Source organism: Spermophilus citellus (assembly GCF_964194105.1).
Source record: "Spermophilus citellus genome assembly, chromosome: 14".
In the NCBI taxonomy this organism is placed as follows: domain Eukaryota; kingdom Metazoa; phylum Chordata; class Mammalia; order Rodentia; family Sciuridae; genus Spermophilus; species Spermophilus citellus.
Genome location: NC_138194.1, coordinates 72,037,899 through 72,062,490, shown reverse-complemented (window position 1 = coordinate 72,062,490; position 24,592 = coordinate 72,037,899). Strand labels below are relative to the sequence as shown.

Sequence of the window (24,592 nt, the reverse complement as noted above, 5' to 3'; positions counted from 1 at the left end):
AATTGTATGTTAAATATTCATAAAACCTAATTTCATTTTTTGGTTTTTGGATTAAAAAATAAAAGTAAATTCTATAATTTCGTTCCATCTCCCAGGGAACTGAATCATGCAACCTCATTAAGTAAATGTTAGAGTTACTAGATATTATAAGAAGTATTACATGACCTTATAAATTATAACAAGCTAAAAAGAGCACAGATCCCTACATGACCACAAGTCACAACACATGAGCTCCACTTAAGTTTTGGATCAAAAGCATTCTCACCAATCCAGTTGTTCCCATGAGTACTTCATCTTTCATGTTTTTTTTTTTAAATGAAACTTTTCTTTGATCCCATCTCCACCAAATTATAGAACTATTTTCAAATTTCTTTTTAATAAAAATTCCTAGAGTTGTCTTTACCTGGACTGTCCAATACAGTAGACACTTTTGCCTATTTAAATTAATTAAAAATGTAAACAAACTAAAATCCAGTTACCCAATTACGCTAGTCATATTTTGAATGCTCAATAGTACAAGTAACTAGTGCTACCATATTATATTGGACAGAGCAGATGTAGAACATTGCTATCTTTGCTGGAAGTTCTACCATTATAGTCTAAACTATGACAGAAAAAAATTAGGAGTGAAGTCTTCAAATCCAGACTGTATGGGGCTGAAACTCAATGTTTACCCTTGTCATGAGCTGGGTATGTTTGGAGAGGTTATTCCTCATCTTCCTGCTTTGAAATGAGGATAATAGTAACTAATTCCTGCTTCATAACATTGTTGTATGTTTATATGTAAATAATTTGTGTCACATATAATGTGCTTTCAACAGTCCCTAGGACATATGACATGCCCAATAAGTGTAAAGTGCTATTGTTTTTGTTCTCACAGACTGACTTCTCACTTCATTTTCTTTAACTTGCTCCTGTTGGAGTTTGGCTGCCACTGCAAGGTTTGTCCAGTTTTACCAAATTCCTCCATCATGCCAAATCTAATGGAATAGTCACTGTTTTCATCTTATTCAATCTTTCAGCATTGTTCATCAAGTTGATTCTGTCCTGTTCCTTAAAATATTTTCTTCATTTGGCTTCTAAGAAACCATATTCTATTTTTGGTTGTTGTTTCCTCTAATGGTTTCTCTCTCTTATGTCTTCGATAGATTCTCTTTCTCCTCCTAACCTATAAATGTTGGACTGTTCCAGGACTCAGTCTTTAGTTTTCTTTTTGGTTCAATTTGTTCTAAATAATTTTATCCAGTTTCATAGTTTTAAAAACTACCCAGTGATTATGCCAAAACTGCATCCTTAGCCTTCACCAACTGGACTCTAAATTCATCCACTCAACTAATCATAAAACAATTACATTTAGATGTCTTCTAAGCAATTCAAAAAATCAACATACCTGAAAAATGTTGATTTCCTGATTCCCCACAAAGGCTGAATTGGCTATTGCTATTTTAAGTTTATCAAGTGATTTTAAGTTTCAAAGCACTTTCTTATACATTTCAACTATTATCTTTATAAAAACCCTGTAGGACAGCAAGGATTGATTCTGTCAGATGGACGCAATCTGATTCAGATACATTGGACAGGTTTTTAAAAGTTATAGTTAATATAATATGTAACCCACAATAAAAATAGAATGCAAGTCTCCTTATCTCTTTACACTTTCTGTTAGATTATGATGCCTATCAAGTCATATTTAACTCTTTAGAAATGATGATTTTTAAATTTGAATTTCTAACAGACAAAGAAGAACACAACATAGTGTAGCAGAAAAGAGGTGACTTAGCCACTGTGTATGATGGCCAACACAGCTTTATAAATGGTTTCTCCACTGCCAGTTATTGTTTACATATGATTACTGCGATATCATCCAGAACCATTTCACTCTTCTTCAGGAAGATCCCATTTTGCTGAGTTTTCATGTCTTCAGGCAATTTACTATGCCTTGTCTGATCTTGAAATCCACGGTGATGCAGTGGTGTTAATTTTTACAATAAATACCATCTCAAAATTGAAAAATATAATTCATTAAATAATGCTTTAACTTAATAACATGAAGACCTCCATGCAGAAGTGAGAAGAGTCAATAGAATAATATCTTTGAAAGTGAAAACATATTAGCTGAAAATATACATGATATTTCTCAGTTTGGGGGAAGTTATTCAATGCTTCTTACATATTCATGACTAAATAAAAAGCCAACATTATAAATCTATTTCATTATTTTAGATAAATACTTTAGATTATTTAATTTCTAAACTATTTAACAAGATTATTAAATAGTTGAATTTGAAAAATCCAGTTTTGAATATTGTTGGAGCTTGTGTTTACATTGTTTCATAAGCCAAAAAATTTAAAAAAAAACTTTACTTGAAACATATATACATAACCATATAAATACAGAATTTAGAAATCTACTGAAAGTTTGAAGTTGAGTTATTGTAGAAAACATCTATTGGTTATTCTAAGTATTTAAAATGAGAGATAATCTGAATTCTATTGTCAATTAGTCAAAGCTATTAGTTGAGTACGTAGGAATCACTACAAATTTTAAGAAAAATTAAAATTTTAACCAGTATGATATCATTGAATAATAAGACAACAACAAAGGGGACTTATTTTGTTTTGCAATATAAGGGAAGGAGCTGTAGAGCAAGGAACTAGATTACATTTCTAAATTCTGCCAATATCAATATTTTTGAAGATAAAAACCTGTAACAACTCAGCCATGCAAATCAAATGAGTGTTGTTACACAGAATCTCAGTGTATGATCAAAAGATCCATAATTCTATAATAAAAATACTAGCAAAGAAATATACACGAGATATGTGAAAGCTGTGCAGACATGAAACTGGGCATTGAGAAATATTGGCCGTTCTCTTCTTCAATTCTTTGACATTCTCAGCTTCTCTGACACTATCCTCTCACACACAGTTTCTTTTCTTTCTAGTCATACTTTTTGGTGTCCTTCCTAGGATCCTCTTCCTATACCCAGCTCAAAAATGCCAGTATTTCATAGGGTCTTGTCTTAATCTAATGATTTTTCATCTGTGGTATTATTCTTAGACAATTTCAGCCATATTCATGGTTTTAAGTGATCATCCTAACTTTGTAAGTCTCAGGTTTATCTCCTGGTTCTCTGAATCAAATTGGTCTCTCTTCCTTTTTATCAACCTAATCTTTCTCTTATTCTTTCAATATCCATTAATGGCACTACCATCTACCCAGTCATGCAAGAAACATGGGAGACATCTTCTGTTTTCTCCTCATATACAACCAGTCGCTAAGTTGGGTGACTACTAATTGTGCTCTTTAAAAATATTGACTGATTTTAGTTTTCCAATATATTCTGTATTATAAATGGTTAATTATAAATGGTTTTTCAATGATTTGTAAATTTTACTGGTTGTGTTTTTTCCTATGTGATATATTACATAGGAACTGAAAAAATGTAAGACTTTTTTTTTTTTCCACTGATGGAGACTGGACCCAAGACCTTGTGCATACTATACAAAGTCCTTATCACTTAACTATCTTCCCAGTCCCAAGATAACAGGTTTTTTTTTATGACTAAATTCATCTCTAATGAAAAAAATCCTGAATCCATCATCCACATCTCCATTTTTAGTACAACCGACTTAGTTCAGGATCTTACATCTTATTTGAATTGCTGCACTGCTTTGCTAATTATTCTAAAATGTTCTTTACCAGATGTGAACTTAAATTTGTGTCTTTATTGTAGTCCCACTAGAATTTCTAAGAGGAAAATTATCTCTGTTTTCTCCAGGATTCTCCCTGATATGACAAATGCCAAATATTTTTTACCAAAATAAATAATAAACTGGCCTACAAACTACAAATATGATGATATCAATCCTTTATTGAAAACCTTTCAAAGTGTCTATCACCTATAAATGTGACCTGTGGACTCTCAATTGATCTGGTTCCTGATCAGCCTCATCTCTAGCCACTCAATATTTTATGTTAAAATTACACATAACCACTTATCATTCATGTATATATTTACACCTTGATTATTAAGGCATTTATTTGGAAGATCTTTCTAATTGTCTTTTACCTAGTTAATAGTCACTCTAGTCACTGAGATGATTACTCTGATTGGGTACCATATCCAGGAATTCATTTCTGGAATGCTAGGTTGGATCAATTGGCCTGTGTCTGAGCATACAAGGCACCTTCTTTGTAATTTTATTTTATCACTGATATATTAGTTGGAAGAAATCTGTTTAAAAACCTGTCTCCTATTAGATTGTATGTAACTTTGCTTATAATTGATTTATGTTTAATTATCAACACCCATTTGAAAAAAGACATTGCTTTGACTCACAAATTTCTTAATTGCTGTCTTATCTTTATTCTTGATGTGTCTGGAACAAATTAAGTGCTCAATATTTATTTAAAAACTAACAAATGGAATTAAATAGCTGGTCTAATGCCACATCTCTCTAACTTGTAGTTTTAAACATAAAAAAATTAAATATATTTTGAACTAATACATGTAATGTTTCAATACATGTATGCATTGTGTAATGTTTGAGTTGAGTTAAACACATATCTCTTCAAACATGTACCATTTCTTTTTTAAAAATATATTTTTAGTTGTTGACAGACCTTTATTTTATTTATTTATTTATATGCAGTGCTGAGAATTGAACCTAGGGCCTCAAATGTGCTAGGCAAGCGCTCTACCACTGAGCCACAACCCCAGCCCCCAACATGTACCATTTCTTTATGGTTTAAACTGTAAAAACCCTTTCAAATATATTTTTGAATGTATAGGACATTATGGTTATCTATAGTCATCCTACTGTTTAATAGCACACCAGAACTTCTTGTTCCTATGTAACTGTAACTTAGCACTTATTGATCAACTTTTCTCCATCTCTTCCTCCCCCATAATTTATAATCCTAATAATGTCCATTTTAGGTTCCTATTTTTTAAATTTCATAGACTTTGCTTTTTCAAGGTAAATGCTGCTTTCAAACTGTAAAGGAAGTGAGTTTGTCTGCACTAAAATAAAGCATTAGATATAAAGATGTTGACAAATTTTAAAGAGGAAAATGCAATAAAGTTCTAACCACTATAAAAGTATAAAAACACTCCTAAATTTCAAAAGAACAGGTGTCATATTAGCACAGTATAGTGAATTATGTATAAATATTAGCAGATTAAAAATCATATAAATGTGATCTATATGTCCACTGTCCAAAAATGAAACTTCTATTTCTATGTTAAAATGAGAAATAACATTTTAAAATACCATATGAAAAATTACCATAACAAAATCACATTAAACATAGCAAGTTATAACCAGAACATAAGGAATACCATCAAATAAATATTTCAATATAGTATTTTTATATAGTTTTCAGAATCACCATTACAGTTTGTAAAACCAAGATTAGCTGAGTCAAAGAATTAATGTAACCATAAATTATTTTGTGGTGTAGACTTTTTACTTATTTTTGTGTACAAAAACACTAGTATTCAAACATAAATTAGATTTAATCCAGTTGCCTATAATTTATTTTGCTATAAAAGAAGCACCATATTACATGCTTTTGTTTGTTAAGTAGAAGATACACTATTATTTTCAAGATACCAGGGATTTAATGTTTAATTATCAACACCCATTTGAAAAAAAGACATTGCTTTGACTCACAAATTTCTTAATTGCTAACAGTGGCTTTTCTGAGTAGGAGTGTTGTATATAATTTATTTTTGCAGATGTGATTTAGAAGCTGAATTTCAAAGCAGCAAAGCTTTGAATATCTTCACTGTCAGCAGAAAATCCCCCCCTCTCCTGCTGCTGGAGAATACTGCTGCTTGAAGTTTAAACAGGGAAATAAAAACTGCTGTGAGAAAATTGATACTACTGGTAAATGTTGCTTACAAACTGTAAAGGAAGTTAATTTGTCAGCACTAAAAGAACTGTATTATTCACACAAATTACGAGGCATCATCTTCATGGCAACTTGCTGGGAATGAAAATTAATTTGGCTGGTTCCAACTTGAGGAACCTAAAGGAAAGCAAATATCCCTGAGATCAGAATATCATACAGAGGATCATCAGTAGGCTCTGGGGGTACCACAGCTTAACTCCTCCCTGAGGAGGAAAGACACACATTCCAAGAACAGTGGCCAAGTTTCACTTGGAAGCAAGTTTATTGATCACTGCAAAAAAAAAAAAAATCATGGTTATGTTTTCAGAAATGTTTATTAGTTTTAAATGTTCCTTTCCTCCTGGAACATGTCATCATCCTCACAGTACTGCAATAAAACGAGTAAGAGAAAAATACATTTAATGACAACTCAAATAATAAGTCAAAAGTAACATAAAAATTCCTACCCGTTTGGCTGAGTTGAGAAGCACTGCGACTTTTCCGAGAGAGACCAACAATAGCTACCATTTTGGCCCCAATGCTAGAGCGTCGCTTCTTGCCACTGGTGCCCAACGCGCCCACTGCAGTGTCAGACTGGCTGCCATCATTTTTCTCCAGTGAGCACATGTCTCCACTGATGCTGGTGCTTTTGGTCATGTTCTTCCCTGATATGCCCATTTGTCTGCTTTGCATTTTGGATGTAAAGACACTGTCAGCCGATGGATCATTAAAAGTGAGGACAAGAGTAAAAGGGAAAAGACAGAAGAGGCATTTTAGATGAAACATCTGGAATTTAATTAAATTCTATCATCTATGGAACATAATTTTAGGATTTAAAATTTTTTCAATACCTTGCTTTTCAATGTGATTTACTATTCAGGACCCATAAGGCAACTATGCAAAATCAGACTTAGGATTTAGCATTAGGATTAGGATTAGCATGTGAGCTTGTTTGATGATCTACTGCAAGACTAATACTGCAAATGGGAGTAATGAAAGAAAGGTCTCTGGATTTTTCTCACAATTCCTGGGGTGTGGTAGGAAAGGGTTGGAGATGGGAAGTGAATCTAGAAGCAGATTATTTAGCTGGCTTCATAAATACTTCATAAGTATGTGAAGGAAGTGGTCTGTTTTGAAGGAATAGGAAAACTCATCATCAATATTTGACTCAGTCTCTGCTTCAATTTTATTCTGATAACAGGAGTGTTTAACACATAAAGTATTTAAAGCACAAGAATTAGAAAACTGATCTACTGAGTTGAACTCTTATTCCTTTTTTTCATTTGTTTTAATTGAACTCTTATTCTTAATACAATATCTTGGTCTATCAGAAAAAAAAATTTAAAGGCTATAACCAGTCTTTTAAAGGTGGGGAAGATCCATCACAATTTTTTTTTTTAAATACAGTATCATGTACCATACTTTCACTCATATTAGTTTTGAGAAATTAGGTAGCCAGATATGGTGGCATATGCCTGTAATCCCAACAACTCAGGAGGCTGAGGAAGGAGGATCACAATTTCAAGGCCAGACCCAGCAATTCAGCAAGACCCTAAGCAACTTAGCAAGACCTGGATTGAAATAAAAAATAAAGGACTTGGGATGGCTTAGTGGTTATGTACCTCTGGGATCAATCTCCAGTCCCCTCCCCCCCCCCAAAAAAAGGCATACATAGGCAGAAAGAGTGCAAAAGAAGAGTGTGTTTCTATAATGCATAAAATTAATAAATTTCAAGCTTGTTTGATTTTTGTTGTTGTTCTATAATGAAACAGCAACAGAGTAAAATATATTTTTGGAGGTAAATAGACAAGATCTATTAGTCTGAGCTTTAAAGCTACTTAACTAACTTAGTTTAGATGAATTATTTATTCCACTTTAAGCCCTAGGTTCCTCATTTCTAAAATGGGAATATTTTATTTTTTATTTTTGTTTTAAAAAGCAGCATGTCTGAAATAAAAGTCAATAAATGGAGATTACTATCAGGGCCTGTGGACAATTGATAAAATAAGGCTAAATCCCTTCAACATTTATGATATAAATATTTAATAGAATCAGTAGGAATAATACTAATAACTATAAATTTAAAAACTTTGGAGATTAAATTTCTAAAGTGGTTTTAACATGGCCTGCACTACATAGTGGACAGGAGGCGGCACTGAGAGTCAGGAGCTAGATTTGATCTTTGGTTTTATTAACTAACCATGTGATCTTGGGGGGAATTGTTTCTCCTTTCTGGGACTTAGTTTCCTCATTCAATAAGTGAGAAAATATAAGCAAGGCACTATGCAGAATGCCAGGTACATAATAAGAGCTACAAAAATTTTGTTCTTTCTTCTCAGTATTATCGCCATCATCATCCCTTCAGCACCCATTAAACATATAGAACTGCAACATCTTTAAGGTCTCCTTCAATGATGAAATTCCTTGTTCCCCAAATATCTCTTATTCCATGGATTTGGGGCAACAAATACAAAGATGCAATGTATTATTTTCATAGTATGCTGCCATTAAAAAAGGCATGAAATAGCGTGGAAGTGTCAAAGTTTAATTGAGACTAAGGTTTAGTCAGATTAACCTAGTGCTCCAGTTTTATACCAATTTTCATCAAAAACATACTTTTCTAAGAACTCCCAACCTGTTACTTATAAAGGAGGCCAAAGATAAACTCCTTATTGTACTAATGATTTTTGCATTTTAATTTTCATGGCTTGATATAAAAGTATACAGAACTTAAGGAAAATCAAATAAGAAAAATGCTAACTGAAACTGATAAATGATTTATAGATAAACAGATAAACATTTTAATAACAATTTGGTTTTATAGATGTGCACTTTTCTTCAACCCAACAACTTTTATTGTGAACTATTACTAAGGGGGTTATTAGAGATTTTGTACAATTAATCTACTTTTCATCTCCTGGAAACATCACAAAGGGTGAGTTTATGAACTGTTATTATCGAGTGAGGAGTTCTTAGGGGAGAGATTGAGTCTAGGAAATCACTACTGGTTTCCTTTTCTTTCCTTACTAGATAGCATCTAAAACTACAAGCAGAAAGTGTTGCAAGTCAGCAAAGGTACTAACCAAAATTTTAGTTTTGGGACTCTTAATTTGTGTAATGCTTTGTAGTAAAGAATTTTAAATATGGGCAACTTTTGGGAATGTTCAATATGGTTAGGAAAGCACAGTTCCATTCTGATAGAGAGGATTGGTAGGGGTCTTGTAAAATGTTGAATTTCAGTACTACTGGTGGAACTCTCAGTGATAAGTTTTTGAAGTAAAACTTGACAATATGTATCAAAATTTTTTTAAATGTCTGAATTTTAACTTAGCAATTCTACTTTTAGAGTTTGTCATAAGGGAAAACTTAGCTGTGTGTTTAGATTTAGCTACAACGATATTTACTGCACAATTGATTACAATGCAAAAACAAAACAAGAAATTTAAACAAGGGGGAAAACCCATAAATGTCCAAGTGAAGAGGGGTTTAAATAAATTATGATCATCAATAAAATAGAATGTCAAGTCAAGTGTGGCATGTTTTCTCCTCATATATGGAACCTAGAGACAAAAAGAAGTAAACAAAATAAAACAAAAACAGAGTGGATTAGAAAGAAGACCAATAGAACAGAGGATGATAATCAGGGGGATGGGGAATGAGATTAATCAAATTGTTGTGTACAAACATGTCACTATGATTTCCACTATTATGTATGGTCATAATGCACTAATAAAATAAAATAAAAATTAAAAGCACATAAAGTAGAATGCACTTTAGAAAATGCAGATATAAAAAGCATTTATTTACATAAAAAGATATTCATAATGAGAGAGGGAAAGCAGATATCTGTAGTTTAGTTTTGGCTACCCTACATACCAAATATGGATTCCCCTTACTACTAGGGGACACAGGCAATTTTAAACTCTGGAGGCTTTCCAGAGGCATAAATAGAAACCAAAATTCACTAAACCAGAAATAAAGAAACACTTCTTGCTAAACTAAATAGTTGAGTAAACCTGGATTCAGGACATGATGCATCAATCCCCTACACACGAAGGGAAAAAGGGAACATGGAGAAAAATAATATATGTTCAGAATGGGGATAGGCGAAAAATATAAAATGTAACCATTGTGATACAATTAGTTTGACTATTTTCTAGGTATATTTTTAAAAAAATGTTCATTTCTTTTTCTATTTTGTTTTTTTCCAGAATAAACATAAAAAGTTTTGGCAAATAAGAAATTAAACTAAGAGAAACAAATGAAAAAAATAAGCAAAGACCAACATCACTTTTTTTTATTACATGAATTAAATTATTCAAACCATGAAGTTCATTCCATAGGCTAAAGATACACTATGGCTCTCTAATAGATTGCTACACAATAATAATGTGTTGTAAGATACATTATGGTTAATCCTAACAGATTACTGCATAATAATATTGTGCTGTAGTATTACTGATATACGATGCTCAGTTCCAGAAGGAGACAATGCTTCTACATTTCTAAATATTGTTTTATGCACGGTCTTTAAATTTTTGACTTTAGAAAAATAATAAAGCCCTCATACATTTTGTAATATAAAAGTAAGATATGCAAAATTACCAATGCAAATGATGAACAGTATGACAAAATTACAGTTCTTGAAAAAATCATATTTTGAGAAAAAATTTTTAAAAAGGCAAAAACTAGTATTGTCAATCAGTAGAAGAAAAGTAATGAACAGCTAAAAGGGAAGTGAAATATATGTAAATATTCTTCAAAGACATAAATAGCATATTAGGGTTTACTAGAACAATATGTGATTGAATAAAGTTTTTAGCTTTTCAGGCCAAAAGTATTAATTGATGGATTTTTTTTTAAAGAGAGAGTGAGAGAGGAGAGAGAGAGAGAGAGAATTTTTAATATTTATTTTTTAGTTCTCAGCGGACACAACATCTTTGTTGGTATGTGGTGCTGAGGGTCGAACCCGGGCCACACGCATGCCAGGCAAGCACGCTACTGCTTGAGCCACATCCCCATACCCTTAATTGATGGATCTGAATGAATATAATTAAGTGGTTTGGCTCTTAAAATTCTGAATTTGTAAGACAATGGGAATAAAATATGTTGTCATACCAAAACAAATATTTCATTATCTTGGGAACTGGGAAAGAGGTTAGGAAAAGAAAATAAGGAATTACAGACTGAAATAATTCAGAATTTGGTGGGTAACAACATAAGGGGGCCCAACAGCTTATACGATGGGGTATGAGAACTGCCCCATGGGAACAGAAAAAAAAATGAAGAGGGAGTAGACAGTTAATTCTAGGAATGCACCTATAATATTGTGGGTCGGGAAAAGATGCTGGAGAGGTCTTGTAGAGCTCAGAAGTAAGAAGACAATAGCAATAATGATAGAATAGGAACAAATCTAGTAGGCTTGGCTGAGTTCCCAAACTTGGTACCCTGAAAAGCTTATTTTCTTTTCCTTCCTTTACCTTCCTGGATACTGTTGTATCCCTGGAGGCGGTGCCAGGAGCTAACCTACTAAGACTAGAATTCATTCTTGACTGCACTTGTTGGCAGTCATTGGACAGATGGCTTCTTGAGTTCTGGCATATTCCATGCAGGGAAAGAACAAGAACAAAGAATTCTACTCCTGTCTAAAGTTCCCTTATTAATAAGCTTCTCTGTATTAAATACTATTCTTTCCAAAAATGTGAAATTTGTAATTATTATCCTCATTTACCATCTAACAAGCTTTATTAAGTATCTGCAATTTTAGGCTAGTAAAGTAATAATCATCTACTTAACAAATGTTTATTGAGCATCTATTATCACAAATATGGGGATGCAAAAATAATACCATATAATTTGTTGATTAATTTACTGACAAGAGTTGTAAAATTCAAATATGGCTCCATAAGAACTTGGTTTGGGTTTATACCTGAAATTTCAAACACCAACTCTAATGTCAAGGAACCCTAATTAGGTCAAAAATTGAAGAAAATTTCTCTCTCTGAAAAGTAGGGAAAAGCTGAGTTTTTCTAAGTCAGTCTTTGATTTATGGAGATGATAGAAATTTGAAGTTTAAGATTTTTAACTTTTCTACAGGCACTGTATATAAATGTGTGTTACTAATATGCTATCATGTATTACCATAGCCTGCAAATGGATTGGAGAATATATGTGTATGCTGATAGCACGAAATTAATGTCCAGAAGTAGGGAGCAATACTTAGCTTTGTTAATACTTTTGGTCAAAAATATCTAACTTGCTATATTTAAGGGTCTTAAGTGTTGGGTGTCATTGCAGGAAGCAGTGCCCCAGTGGTCATGGAAGAGGTCACTGTTTACTTAGAGGAGTTTAAAGAGCATCTGGGAGGTCTGTAATTCCAAAATTCCTTCTCCAACAGTTTGCTAATACCTAAAATTCCAATACATTAGAGATTTTTAGAAAATCCTTAAAAAAGGAATTATTTCTTAGATTGAGTTTGCTTCCCTTTGTCATTATTCTCAGGACTTCAACATTCATTTAAAAGACATTTATTTTGGGCTGGGGTTGTGGCTCAGCGGTAGAGCGCTCACCCAAGCACATTCGAGGCCCTGGGTTCGATCCTCAGCACCACATAAAAATAAATAAATGAAATAAAGGTATTGTGTCCAACTACAACTAAAAAATAAATATTTTTTTTCCAAAAAAGACATTTATTTTGTACCTACTTTGTGGCAAACAGAATGCCCTTGTGTTCATGGAGCCCTCATTCAGATTGTCATCGAGAAAGATAATAAACAAATCAACAAAGGATCATTTCAGATAGTGATAAGTGAGCTTAAGAAAATTATAATAAAATGAGAAACAGGACCTGTAAAGTTTAGGGGAAGGACAACATTAAAGAGGGTGGTCAGGAAGGCTTCTCCAAAGAGGACTGAGCTGAGTCCTGAATGACAAAACCAAGTAATGTAGAGCAAGAATATTCTAAGTTTCAGAAGAAAAGAAGTGTAAAATACCATGAGGCAGGAATAAGTTTGGTTGTTAGAGGAAATGTATAAAACCATTCTATAGTAAAAAATGAACTCAGAGAGACAATAAGACCTGGATGTGTTAGAATAAAATAATGTTCTGCAAGTTTTACTGTTATTAATCTGCCCATTAGGATGCACATCAGAGCTGCCCTAAGACTGAGAACATAGATTGCATGAGTTATTATGTCAACAGACCTGGAATCCAGCCTACTGCTTTATCTCTAAACACCACACCAAAGGGGAATTTTGGAGAGTTCATGACTTACTTTCTTGGAAGGGGACAAATTTATAAAGACTAAATCCTTAAAAGAATTAGGAATGTTCCTTTACTAATTGAGCACTCAAAAATTTACTTAAACTGTTCAGCCTATCTATTCATTAATCTTTTATTATTGCTTGAATTTATAAATTCTCCCATAAAATTATTGAATAACAGACCCACTCTGTGAGTTTGATGAAAGTTGCCATTAGGAAAAACTCTAAATTTATAACTTTATATATCAGAACTATGTGTTTCTGTTTACTGCACAGTGCTTATGGTTTCTAATCATTTATTTTTATTTACCCTCATATGACAATTGCTCAATGCTTCTTATTTTGTTAGTTGTATTTCCCTGGTCTCTCTCTAGCTGAATTCTGTTTTTCATAAAAAAAGAATCTAAATGCAAAAACTTCATATACATATTTCAATAATAAGTGTCAATTGCTTTTATTTGCTGTTATGATAAAATTATACAAGAATTATGATTTTAGATGTTTTCATTGTAACATGTATCTTACAATGATCTCTCCTCTGATTTTAGCTACTTCTGTATTATCCTGAGAGACATGGCCTAATTTCTTTTTTACTTTTTTTCCCTTGAATTTTCAGGCCTTCAAACATTTCTGAACTCAGCTAATTTTAACTATAGTAAACATCTTGACACTAATTAACTGATTCCTTGCAAACATCTCCTTTGCATGTACTTAATGCTTGGTCCCAAGGGAGCAAGTGGGGGTTGAAAGGGTGCCTGTGCTCCTTGTTCCTACCTAAGAGAGCTGAAACTGAAGGGAAGAAAGAATATACTTTGTTCTTCATAAAGAGAGGATTTTCTCTAAGTGGTCTTCTTAAAGTAAGTGTCTGTTTCTAATAATCTACCCAGAGGGACACCTTTCTCTAACTTGTGCAAAGGCTCCACTTAGTCTTATGGTAGATCTGGCCCTGAGGTGAATAAAAATAATGAATGAGACATGGTCATTATTTAAGGAAAGAGCACAAGAAGCCAAATAAAAGTAAAAATGCTACACAAATTAATTTTTTAAAAGTACTATGTATCAGAGAACAAGAGACACAAAACATGGTCTCAAAAGATTTCAGTGGAGAGAGACTATTGAAAATGAGAAAATCAGGAACCTGGGTCTTGAATGATGGGTAAAAACAGTGACAAGAAGAGCAAAAGAAAACTGTAAAGGGAATATAATATTATAAATAAAAATGTAGAGGTAAAAAAAGCACATGCTATGGTTTTAAGATGAGTAGTGGAGTTTGGCCAAATTTTAAGGTGATATAGGCTAAGAGTAGTACAGACCAGTCCAGAAAATCCATTAGACCTACATTATTATGTGTGAGTTTGTAGATAAAAAGAGTCACTAAAGCTAATAGATCCAGAAAAATAACAAAATCATAAATAAGAAAGATTACATATAAAATGATGGGATATTTATTATGTTGTTCACATTATTTTGATTTCCTTGCAAGTACCTGGCAGGATTATACTTCCTCACTCCATTGAATTTAAGTATTTAATTGGTGACGTTCAACTCCAACTATTACTGTACCCTACTAGTGGGATTGTGGAAGGACTTCCACCTGATAAGCCCGTGGGTGATTGTAATGGGCAGAGTGTCCTCACCAACCTGCACTACAAATATTGCCTCAGTGAGCTTTTGTTGGTTGATGACCAAGAATTCAGGGTTGCTTATTATCGTAGCACTGTATAGCCTGTACTAACAAAGATGGATTGGAATAGGACAGAGTGACTATAAAAAATCATCTACTTATCCATAGCAATAATCATAAAGATAAATTTAGGCTGGTATACTGATATTACTAATAGAAAGCAAAGATTAAAGTTATTTGGAAGGAATTATCTATGTAGCTTAGTATCTGACTGTAAGAATAAGATTTTAAAATATCTCAACTTAATAATCACTTATATCAGATATTAAGTGCTTTATATTAACTCATATAATTATTATGACTGTTTTTATAGAAGAGGAAACTGAGGCCCTCTGAGAGCAAAGCATGTGCCTAAGAGTGTTGGTTTAGGGCATAATCAACACTGCAAACAATGGAATTTCCTGATGAAGAATTCTGTAAGAAACTGTGCACTTAAGCTTGGCCAGGGGAATAGTCAGAGCTTAAAAAAATATGGATGTCAATAAATATTTGAACAGGAAAGGGTAGGTGAAGTTAAAAGGATGGCTAAAGTAGGCAAGCCAGGAGTGTAAAGAATGAGAAATGAAAAAAATTTGAGAAGACAGCTCAAGGAATATCTGCATTTGAAGGTTAAGAAGAAGAGTGACTGAGGAAAAGAGAGGTATGTTTTCAGAAGTAATAAAAATAGAATTTGGTTAAATTGTAAGGACAAAAGGAGAATGAGGTTCATGAAAGTTGGGGTGTTCAAAAGATGCTAAGAGGTTAATTAGCAAGTGTATTTAAAAGGGGCTATCAACTGGGAAATTTAGAAGATGGAGCTTGAAGAAAATAGCTACGGAAATAGAGATATAAATCAATTTCCAAGGAATTAACCAAAAAAATTATGGAATGTGGATGAAAGAACTTGATGGTGGATAACTTGATGAAAGACTTAATGTTAAAAAGAAAGAATGAGCTGGTACATACAGGATGGTATCAAAATATAGAGAATAGTTGCTAAAATAAAGATTACTATTGCTTTACTTATTTTTAGGCAAAACTGAAAAAAACGTGAAGGAAAAAATAAAAAAGAAAGTTAAAAATGGAAACAAAAAGTTACTTTGAAATGCAAAATAGATGACTTTAAGAATTCAAGTCAGTCTAAGAAATATGACCTTTTATTTTCAATAATTTATTTTTGGGTGGGTACAATGCAAAAACTGTGCTGTAAACTTTTTTTTCTTCTTCATTTTTTTGGTTAAGTTACTGTTAAAGAAAAATGTTTTCCTGAATATCACATTAAGCTGATAGTTTTTTCTCTTCACCCTCTTTAGGCTACACATGCTATCAAATTGGTCAATTCAAAGAGATTTTGCTGTCAGTTTAATTTAATTCTTCCTCGGTATTTAATTCTGAAGAATATATAATTACTTTATGAAATATTGAAATACTTCTTATGCTAGGATTGATTTTATACATACATACATACATATATATATATGTATATATGTATATATATGTATATACATATATATATATATATATGTATATATATATGTATATATATATATATATATATCCTTGACATTGAAAGAGGAAAAATACTCAAATCTCCTTGTTTTATGTAAATCATAAGTTCTTTAATTGTTGCTTTTAAAGAATTAATAAATCAAATAATTTTATTAGACACACCAAAGTGCCTCATCATAATGTAATGTTAATGGTAGCCATGATATTTTAAAAGATATGTACTTAACATATGATAGGGACTAGCCTAAGCGCTTTACATATATAAATTCATTTAATTCTGATGAATTTGATTCATTAATTCATTTGTGTAGAACAAAGTTAGACAATCAGGAAATATTTTAGGCTTTGAGGGCCATGTGGACTGTGTCGCAACTACTCATTTCTGCTACTGCATTGTGTAAGCAGCCATAGGTAACATACACAAACGGAAACTGCTGTGTTAAGACTTGATGTATCCTGAAATTTAAATCTTACATAACTTGCATAAACCATAAAATAGCATTGTTATTTTTATTGGTTCCAACCATTTAAAAATGTAAAGAAACAAAAAATATCTTAGCTCATGGGTTATATAAAAGAAGGAGATGGGCCTGATCCTTGATTTAGGACATTAAACTTTTATGTTATGAGGGATTTTATCCAAGGAGGGGAGGAGCTCACCTATATATTTATTTAATAAAAATGTCATATCATCACAAATTCTGATCCAAAGCTTCATTGTTACTGTTTTACCAAAAGAGTTTTTTTTTTTTTAACTCATTGGGCCTCATTTTCCCAACTTAGCAAATGAGTTAGACATCATTGTTATATTCATTTGAACTTCTTGGTATGATTATAATTTCTCCATTGATCTATTTTTAAAGAATTAATTTCTTAAAAATTTCCATGGTACTTTCCTTCTTCTTAATTCAACTTTATCTATTTTCCCTATCATTTTCCTAAGTAGAAGACATTTAATAAATAGCATTTTCTTTCTCTTCACAAGTTCCCAGAGTAAATCTATAATTCTGGTCCAGTAATATGATATATACTCTCCTTATATTTTCCCATTATTCAATCTATGCTTTTCAACTAAAACTAATTATTTCTATACATATTTTGAGCAGTGTAGACTTCCCTCTCATTTTCACTGCATTTTTTTTGCTTTACCAAAAGAGAATAGAGTATTTCAATAACATAAAAAGGTCATGACAAATTATCAGAAGTACACTCACCAGCCTACAACTTCACGCATCAATTTAACTGTTTACTATTTGTGCTATCCAAAAATTACTAATAGTTAAGATTTTGTGAATATAAAAAAAGAAAGCTTTGGTTTATTCTTGCTGATTATCTAACTCTATAAACAGTGAATCCAGCTTTTAGGTTAATAAATGATGAATATCTACCATATTAAAATTATTACATTAAATAAAAATTCATATCATGTCTCTAAAAGTAATACTGAAACCTAAAACCTTAATTTGAAAATATTCTTGGCCTGTAAATTTTATCAACATAAAACTACTAAATGTTGTGTTTGAAATGTAGGGAAATGTTTAAATACTATATTAAGAATATTCATAATGCCTCAAGCAATAAAGTACAAAATAGGTTAGTGTCATAGTTTAATAAATGGTATATATTCTGATTTTCCTTAAAAATTGATTACAAATTAAATTCAATTTTTAAAAAATCTCTTTATATAATCATATTGTGTCATTTCAGAAAACAAGAACATACTTTAAGACTGGATGAAATCTGATTATTTTTTATCTAAAATCCCATACTTACTGTAAATCAATCTTTCAAACTCAATGGAAGAATCTACCAGACTCTCTAAAGTCCCGTGGGAATTTAATAAAACAAACAAACAAAAACCCTCAATTTTTATCATTTTCCAAAATTAGACATACACTATCCATACTTTATATATTTATATTTGGAATCAAAGATGGTTTTCTGGAAGCTGTCTTATGTCTTCTTTATATTTGCCTGATAATAATCAAGCAAAAAGAAATGTTTTTTTTGTCTTTCAATGTTTCTCAGCTTCTGTTATAGTCAGGTAAAATTATTTGTAGGGAACCAGAAATAATTCACACTGCTCCCTCAGATGCCAGTAATTGGTGGTCTAAGGTCAGATATGCCATATAGTGAGCTTTGCAAAATTGCTATAGAAAAGGCTTTCTTGTCAGGGAAAAAAAAAGCCATTATTACCCTCTATCCTATTTATCAGCTAGTAGGGCTCAGGAGATCCGGGCATAAAGGATTTGGAAGTGTTAGTGAAGGAGAGGCTCACATTGTGCTTTCAAAGACAATAACTCCTCTTAGGTACTGTGCTTGCTTGGAGGAAAATGAGGGCTCTGGGATCATAAAAGAGGAACACCAGAAAAACCAAGAAGGGGAAACACACACTGATAGGACAATGATTATATATTTTTAAAAATATCTTAACCAGAAAGCTTGAAGTGAGGATTTTTCATATTTCTCAATTCAAGTTTAGTATCATTAAAGAAATTATATCTAAAGAATGTGCACATGTGTGTATACCTATATGTACAAGTATGAAATGACCATGTCTTATCAAGGACAAGGTATATAGTCCTAGTTCATAAATTTGGAAAAACAAAATAATAAATTAGAGGAGCACATGAGGCAAAACACTCAGGGACGTTTAAAAGTGTAAATTACTTTGTGAAGTATATAGTATAGTATCTAGGATAAGACTTAGATATTTAGAATTGAATTCATACATCCCATGTAGAAATTGAAATGATTATTTTTATGACAGATAATTCTTATTTTGGGTTAAAATAGTACTTTTCTTGACTCACTGGACAAATGCTAGTGATTTGTCTTTGAATAATTTCTATGTGCTAAAATTCTCAAGATTAGTTCTTTATCCAACCCTAAAGAAAACATTATTCTTTCATTTAAGAACATGGAAATAAATATCTGATTTAATTTAGACTGTTTGCTAAGCTTGTTTTTCTGTGTGTACAGAATGTCTGGTCATAATTTTCCAAGTATAAGTTTCATGGGCAATCACCCATGAACAGAAAGATGATTATAATGACAGCATTACTTTTGACAAGATAACCTTGGTCATATGTATTAAATCCTCCTTGGAGCCATCTTTAAAAAGGTCTTTTAGTGTATTAGAAATGTAAAACTTTTTTTAAACTCATATTCCACATCAATCTACTCTGTGGATATTGTGAATTTGTGCTCTAAAATAAGGTCTCAGCTGGTATAATGCTAGTCTTTCAAGATTAGAAAGTCTACTGGGATTGGAGCTGACTCACAGAAGTTAGATGAACCATTTTTTCATGCTAGAGCATGATTTTTGGAATTTTTCTATCATTACTATTTTAAGACAAAGAGAAAAAGAATAGCACAATGCTAGGAGCCACAAGCAAATATACGATGTATGGCACCTTTGGTTGTAAAGTGACGCCAGCTAGCCACTGAGATATGATTATGTTAAGATTTACATTCATATGCAAATTGGGCTCCTGCTGTTCACCTTGGCCTGCTACCGGACTCAAGTTATGGGACTCCTGGAGAGTTCCCATTGGTTGGGGAAGGATAGTAGGAGGAAATTCCGGGGGAGGTCCGGGCCCCCCGGTTCCGGGGGAACGTGCGCCGGTAGAGGCCCGCGTGGGAGGACCGGGTTTGGCTTGCCAGCGCCTAGAGAGTATCGGCGGCTTTTTCAAAATAAAGTTTTGTTCCTGCTTGAGTGGCTCGTGATTCTGTGCCCAGCCAAAACTGCGGCATTTGGCGGCCCGTGCGGGGAACGCCTGAAGCTTAGAGGTGAGTAAAATTGCTCGCCCCTGAGGGAAGGCGACAAGATGGGTGACCATCTCAAAAAACAATGTGTTCTTGTTTTGATTTATTTTGTTTTTATTTCGAGCTCCCTAGCCCTAGAATTTTCTCAGGCGAACTGGGAAAAATGGTTGGCTCAAGGTTTGAAGTTATTCGGCCCTGAGAAAGAGAAAATCGATACAACCATTCTCTGCTCCGTTTTTGTTTCATTCTGCTTCGGCTTTGTTTTATCCTATCTTATTGGGTTACGTTACCTTTATAGTAGATTAGAATCCAGTAAAAAACAAACTGAAAAACTGTTAAATAAATTGTTAGAGCTCCAAACTATGGTAGAAAAAACGCTAGGTCAAGCAAAAGAGAAGGTCTCTCAAGCTAGTCAGACAGAGGAAAATTTAAAGAAAGCAAGCTTAGAGGAAAAGCAGCCATCAGGTGGAGAATTACAACAGGAGGTTGCTACTAACTCCGTTCTATCACCAGAGGGCGTAATTCAACCAACAGCTCCATCTACCGCTGAGCGGCCCTCAACTCCCATAGTTGATGGACGGAATTCTGAGGCAGGACCCCAAAGATTAGCATGCCCTGTACTTGAGCAGGCAGGAGGGCAACGAATTCACCGTGCTTTAGATTTCAAAACAATAAAGCAATTAAAGGAGGCTGTAACAACCTATGGGCCGCAAGCTCCCTTCACAATAAGCATGGTCGAATCTGTTACCAACTTGGACATGACACCAGCAAATTGGGCTAACATGTGTCGATCTGTGCTAAACGGAGGACAATATTTGTTATGGAAGGTTGCCAATGAGGAATTTTGCATGGAGACAGCTAGGCGAAATGCAGAAGCTGGTTACCCTCAAAGAAATATAGATATGCTATTGGGAAAGGGACCTTATGAGGGTCAAAGACAGCAAATTGAATATGACCCTGGCGTATACGCACAAATTGCTGTAGATGCAGTTAGGGCATGGAAAACTTTACAGGGGCATGGAGACTTACAAGGTCAATTATCTAAGGTAATACAAGGAACTAATGAACCTTACGCTGAATTTGTAGATAGACTTATTCAGTCAGCCTCTAGGATATTTGGAAATACAGAACAGGTAATGCCATTTATAAAACAACTGGCTTATGACCAAGCAAATCGTTGCTGCAGAGAGGTCATTAGACCATGGAGACATGAAGATTTAAACACATATATTAAATTATGTAGAGACATTAATGAACAAGGGCAAGTCTTAGCAGCAGTACAACAGGCTTTAGATGCCAGGCCAAAAACATGCTATAATTGTAATCAAACAGGACATTTTAAAAGGAGTTGCCCCATAAGAGGAGGGTTTAACAAAGCTGGGTATCAAAGGAATAGAATACCGGGTATTTGCCCACGATGCCATAGAGGGAAACATTGGGCTAATGAATGCCGCTCTCAAACCACCATAGAGGGTATTCCGTTGTCAAAAAACGGACAAGGACCAAGTGTTTACCCACGATATCATGGAGAAAGGTATCAGGCTCCATTGCCAAAAAACGGACTAGAGGGCCCAATGCCCCGGGGCCCAAAACCACAAATATATGGGGCAATGGAGGAACCCAACAGCACCATCAAGGTAGTGCCCAGGACGCATTATCCATTAAATCCCTCATCAGACAAACTAGAGGGAGCGCAGGGCTGGACATCTGCTCCTCTGCCAGAGCAGTACTAACTCCAGAGATGGGAGTTCAAATCATTCCCACAGGAGTAAAAGGACCTCTTCCCCAGGGAACAGTAGGCTTATTATTGGGACGCAGTTCTTCTACACTAAAAGGACTTATGATAAGTCCTGGGGTAATTGATCCCGATTATGAGGGTGAAATAAAAATTATAGCTAGTTCTCCAAGAGGTATATCAGTAATTTCACCAGGAGATAGAATAGCACAGTTATTAATAATACCCAGCCTGCATGATAAATTTTCCAGTTGTAATGTAGAAAGAGGTTCCAAGGGATTAGGCTCCACAGGTGTAGATTGGGCTATGCTGTCTTTAAATTTAGATTCTCGCCCAATGCTAAAATTAAATATTCAAGGACATGACTTTAATGGGCTGCTGGACACAGGTGCTGACTTTAGTGTCATCTCTCGTCAAGAATGGCCAAAACATTGGCCATTACAACAAGCCACTCAAACGCTTGGAGGCCTAGGAGTGGCGACTAATCCCGATAGAAGCGCAATGGTATTAGATTGGAGGGATCCTGAAGGATGTGAAGGAACTATACAGCCCTATGTATTGGATCATCTTCCTGTAAATTTATGGGGACGAGATGTCCTAGATCAATTAGGATTGACATTAACAAATAACATCAATCCTAACGCGCCCACTACTAGGGCTAAACAAGGCTTTAGGAAAGAAAAAAGATTAAGAGAACAAGAACAAGGTATGACAGCACCTATTCAAATAGATCAAGAAATAAATAGACATGAATTGGGTTTTCAGAAAGGGCCACTGAGACAATCAAAATTACTTGGAAATCAGAAAGACCAGTGTGGGTTCCTCAGTGGCCCCTGACTAAAGAAAAGATACAAGTAGCCCATGACTTGGTCAGACAACAATTAGCGGAAGGACATATACAACCTTCCGTATCCCCCCATAATACTCCCATTTTTGTCATTAAAAAGAAATCTGGTAAATGGAGATTATTACAAGATTTAAGAGCCATTAATAATGAGATGGTTATTATGGGACCTGCTCAATCAGGGATTCCTCAATTGTCTGCTTTACCAAAAACCTGGCATGTTTTAGCTATAGATATTAAAGATTGTTTCTTTTCAATTCCAATTCATCCCGAGGATAGTCCACATTTTGCATTTACTATCCCTGCACTGAATCATGAGGGTCCTGATCAGAGATATGAATGGAAAGTACTCCCTCAAGGGATGGCTAACAGCCCAACTATGTGTCAAATTTATGTTAATAAAGCAATCCAGCCACTTAGAAATCAAAATCCTGAACTACAAATATTTCACTATATGGATGATGTGTTATTGGCACATAAAGATAAAAACACATTACTAGAATGTTATGCCACACTTACAAACTTATTGAAAAATTATAATCTAGAGATAGCAATAGATAAAGTACAATTAAATCTTCCAATTAATTATTTAGGAGTTCTATTATCCTCAACCATGGTCCGCCCACCAAAAATTCAAATACGAGTAGATCAACTCCAATCACTTAATGACTTTCAAAAGTTATTGGGAGACATAAATTGGATAAGGCCTTATCTAGGAATACCAACAGGAGAGTTAGGACCTTTATTTGATATTCTAAAAGGTCCATCAGATCCAAATTCACCCCGCATGTTAACGCCTGAAGCAAGAAAAACATTAAAAATCATTGAAACATATATGGAAAATATGCATTTGGATAGAATTGATATAAGTTTGCCTTTATTATTTATTGTACTACCAACAAAAAATATTCCTACAGGAGTATTTTGGCAGGAAGGTCCATTATTGTGGATACATTTATCTTATTCTCCTAACACTATTCTTACTAGATATCCTGAGGCTGTAGGACAATTAATACTCAAAGGAATAAAAGGAGCAAAGGGAGTGTTTGGAATTTCTCCCAATAAAATTATTACTCCATATACTATGGATCAAATTGATGAGTTAGCTAATGAGTTAAATACTTGGGCAATAATCATGTGTAAAACTAGTGTTTCATTTGATAATCACTTACCATCTAATCCTTTGTTGTCTTTTTGGTCTAAGCATCCTGTAGTTTTTCCAAAAATGACAAGAAAAACCCCTATCATAAATGCTCCAAATATATTCACTGATGGGTCAAACAATGGTACAGCAGCAGTAGTTACTCCTGATCAAACTTTTACATTTTTAGTACCCAAACAATCAGCTCAAAAGGTAGAGCTTAATGCAGTATTACAAGCTTTTATGATGTTTAAAGATTCTGTATTTCATTTATTTTCTGATAGTCAGTATGTAGTTAATGCTATAGTATCCCTTGAAGATGCTGGTAGGATTTCACCTTCTTCTACTGTTTTCTCTTTGTTTTCCGCTATACAAAGTCTAATCTGGGACCGAAAAGATCCATTCTTTATAGGTCATATCAGGGCACATACAGGATTGCCTGGAGCCCTTAGTATGGGCAATGAACTAGCAGATAAATCTACACATGACATACATATTTTCTCCACAGTAGAAGAAGCTATAAATTTTCATAAAAGATTCCATGTCAATGCTAATACTTTACAAAAGCGTTTTAAAATAACTAAAGAACAAGCCAGATATATAATAAAACAATGTCAAAATTGTGTGACATTTTTACCACAAGTCAATCTTGGAGTCAATCCTAGAGGACTGATACCTAACCATATTTGGCAGATGGACGTCACACACTTGCCAGAATTTGGAAAATTAAAATATTTAGATGTTACAGTTGATACTTCCGGATTTTTGATG

General features: G+C 33.6%; 1 protein-coding gene across 33 annotated transcripts in view; it reads right to left on the bottom strand.

Moving 5' to 3' along the window:
• The window catches only part of RIMS2 (regulating synaptic membrane exocytosis 2), a gene marked incomplete at both ends in the record, with an annotated part of 602,684 nt that overhangs the window by 68,316 nt on the left and 509,776 nt on the right, over positions 1–24,592 (bottom strand). For 15 of the 33 annotated variants that reach the window (XM_081266168.1, XM_081266157.1, XM_081266187.1 and 12 more), the window contains one exon: positions 6,367–6,608. The exons of the other annotated variants lie outside the window; for them this stretch is intronic. In XM_081266168.1, the coding sequence (XP_081122294.1) occupies positions 6,367–6,608 (242 nt within the window). The remainder of the gene's footprint in view (positions 1–6,366; positions 6,609–24,592) is intronic. 33 annotated transcript variants of the gene reach the window in all.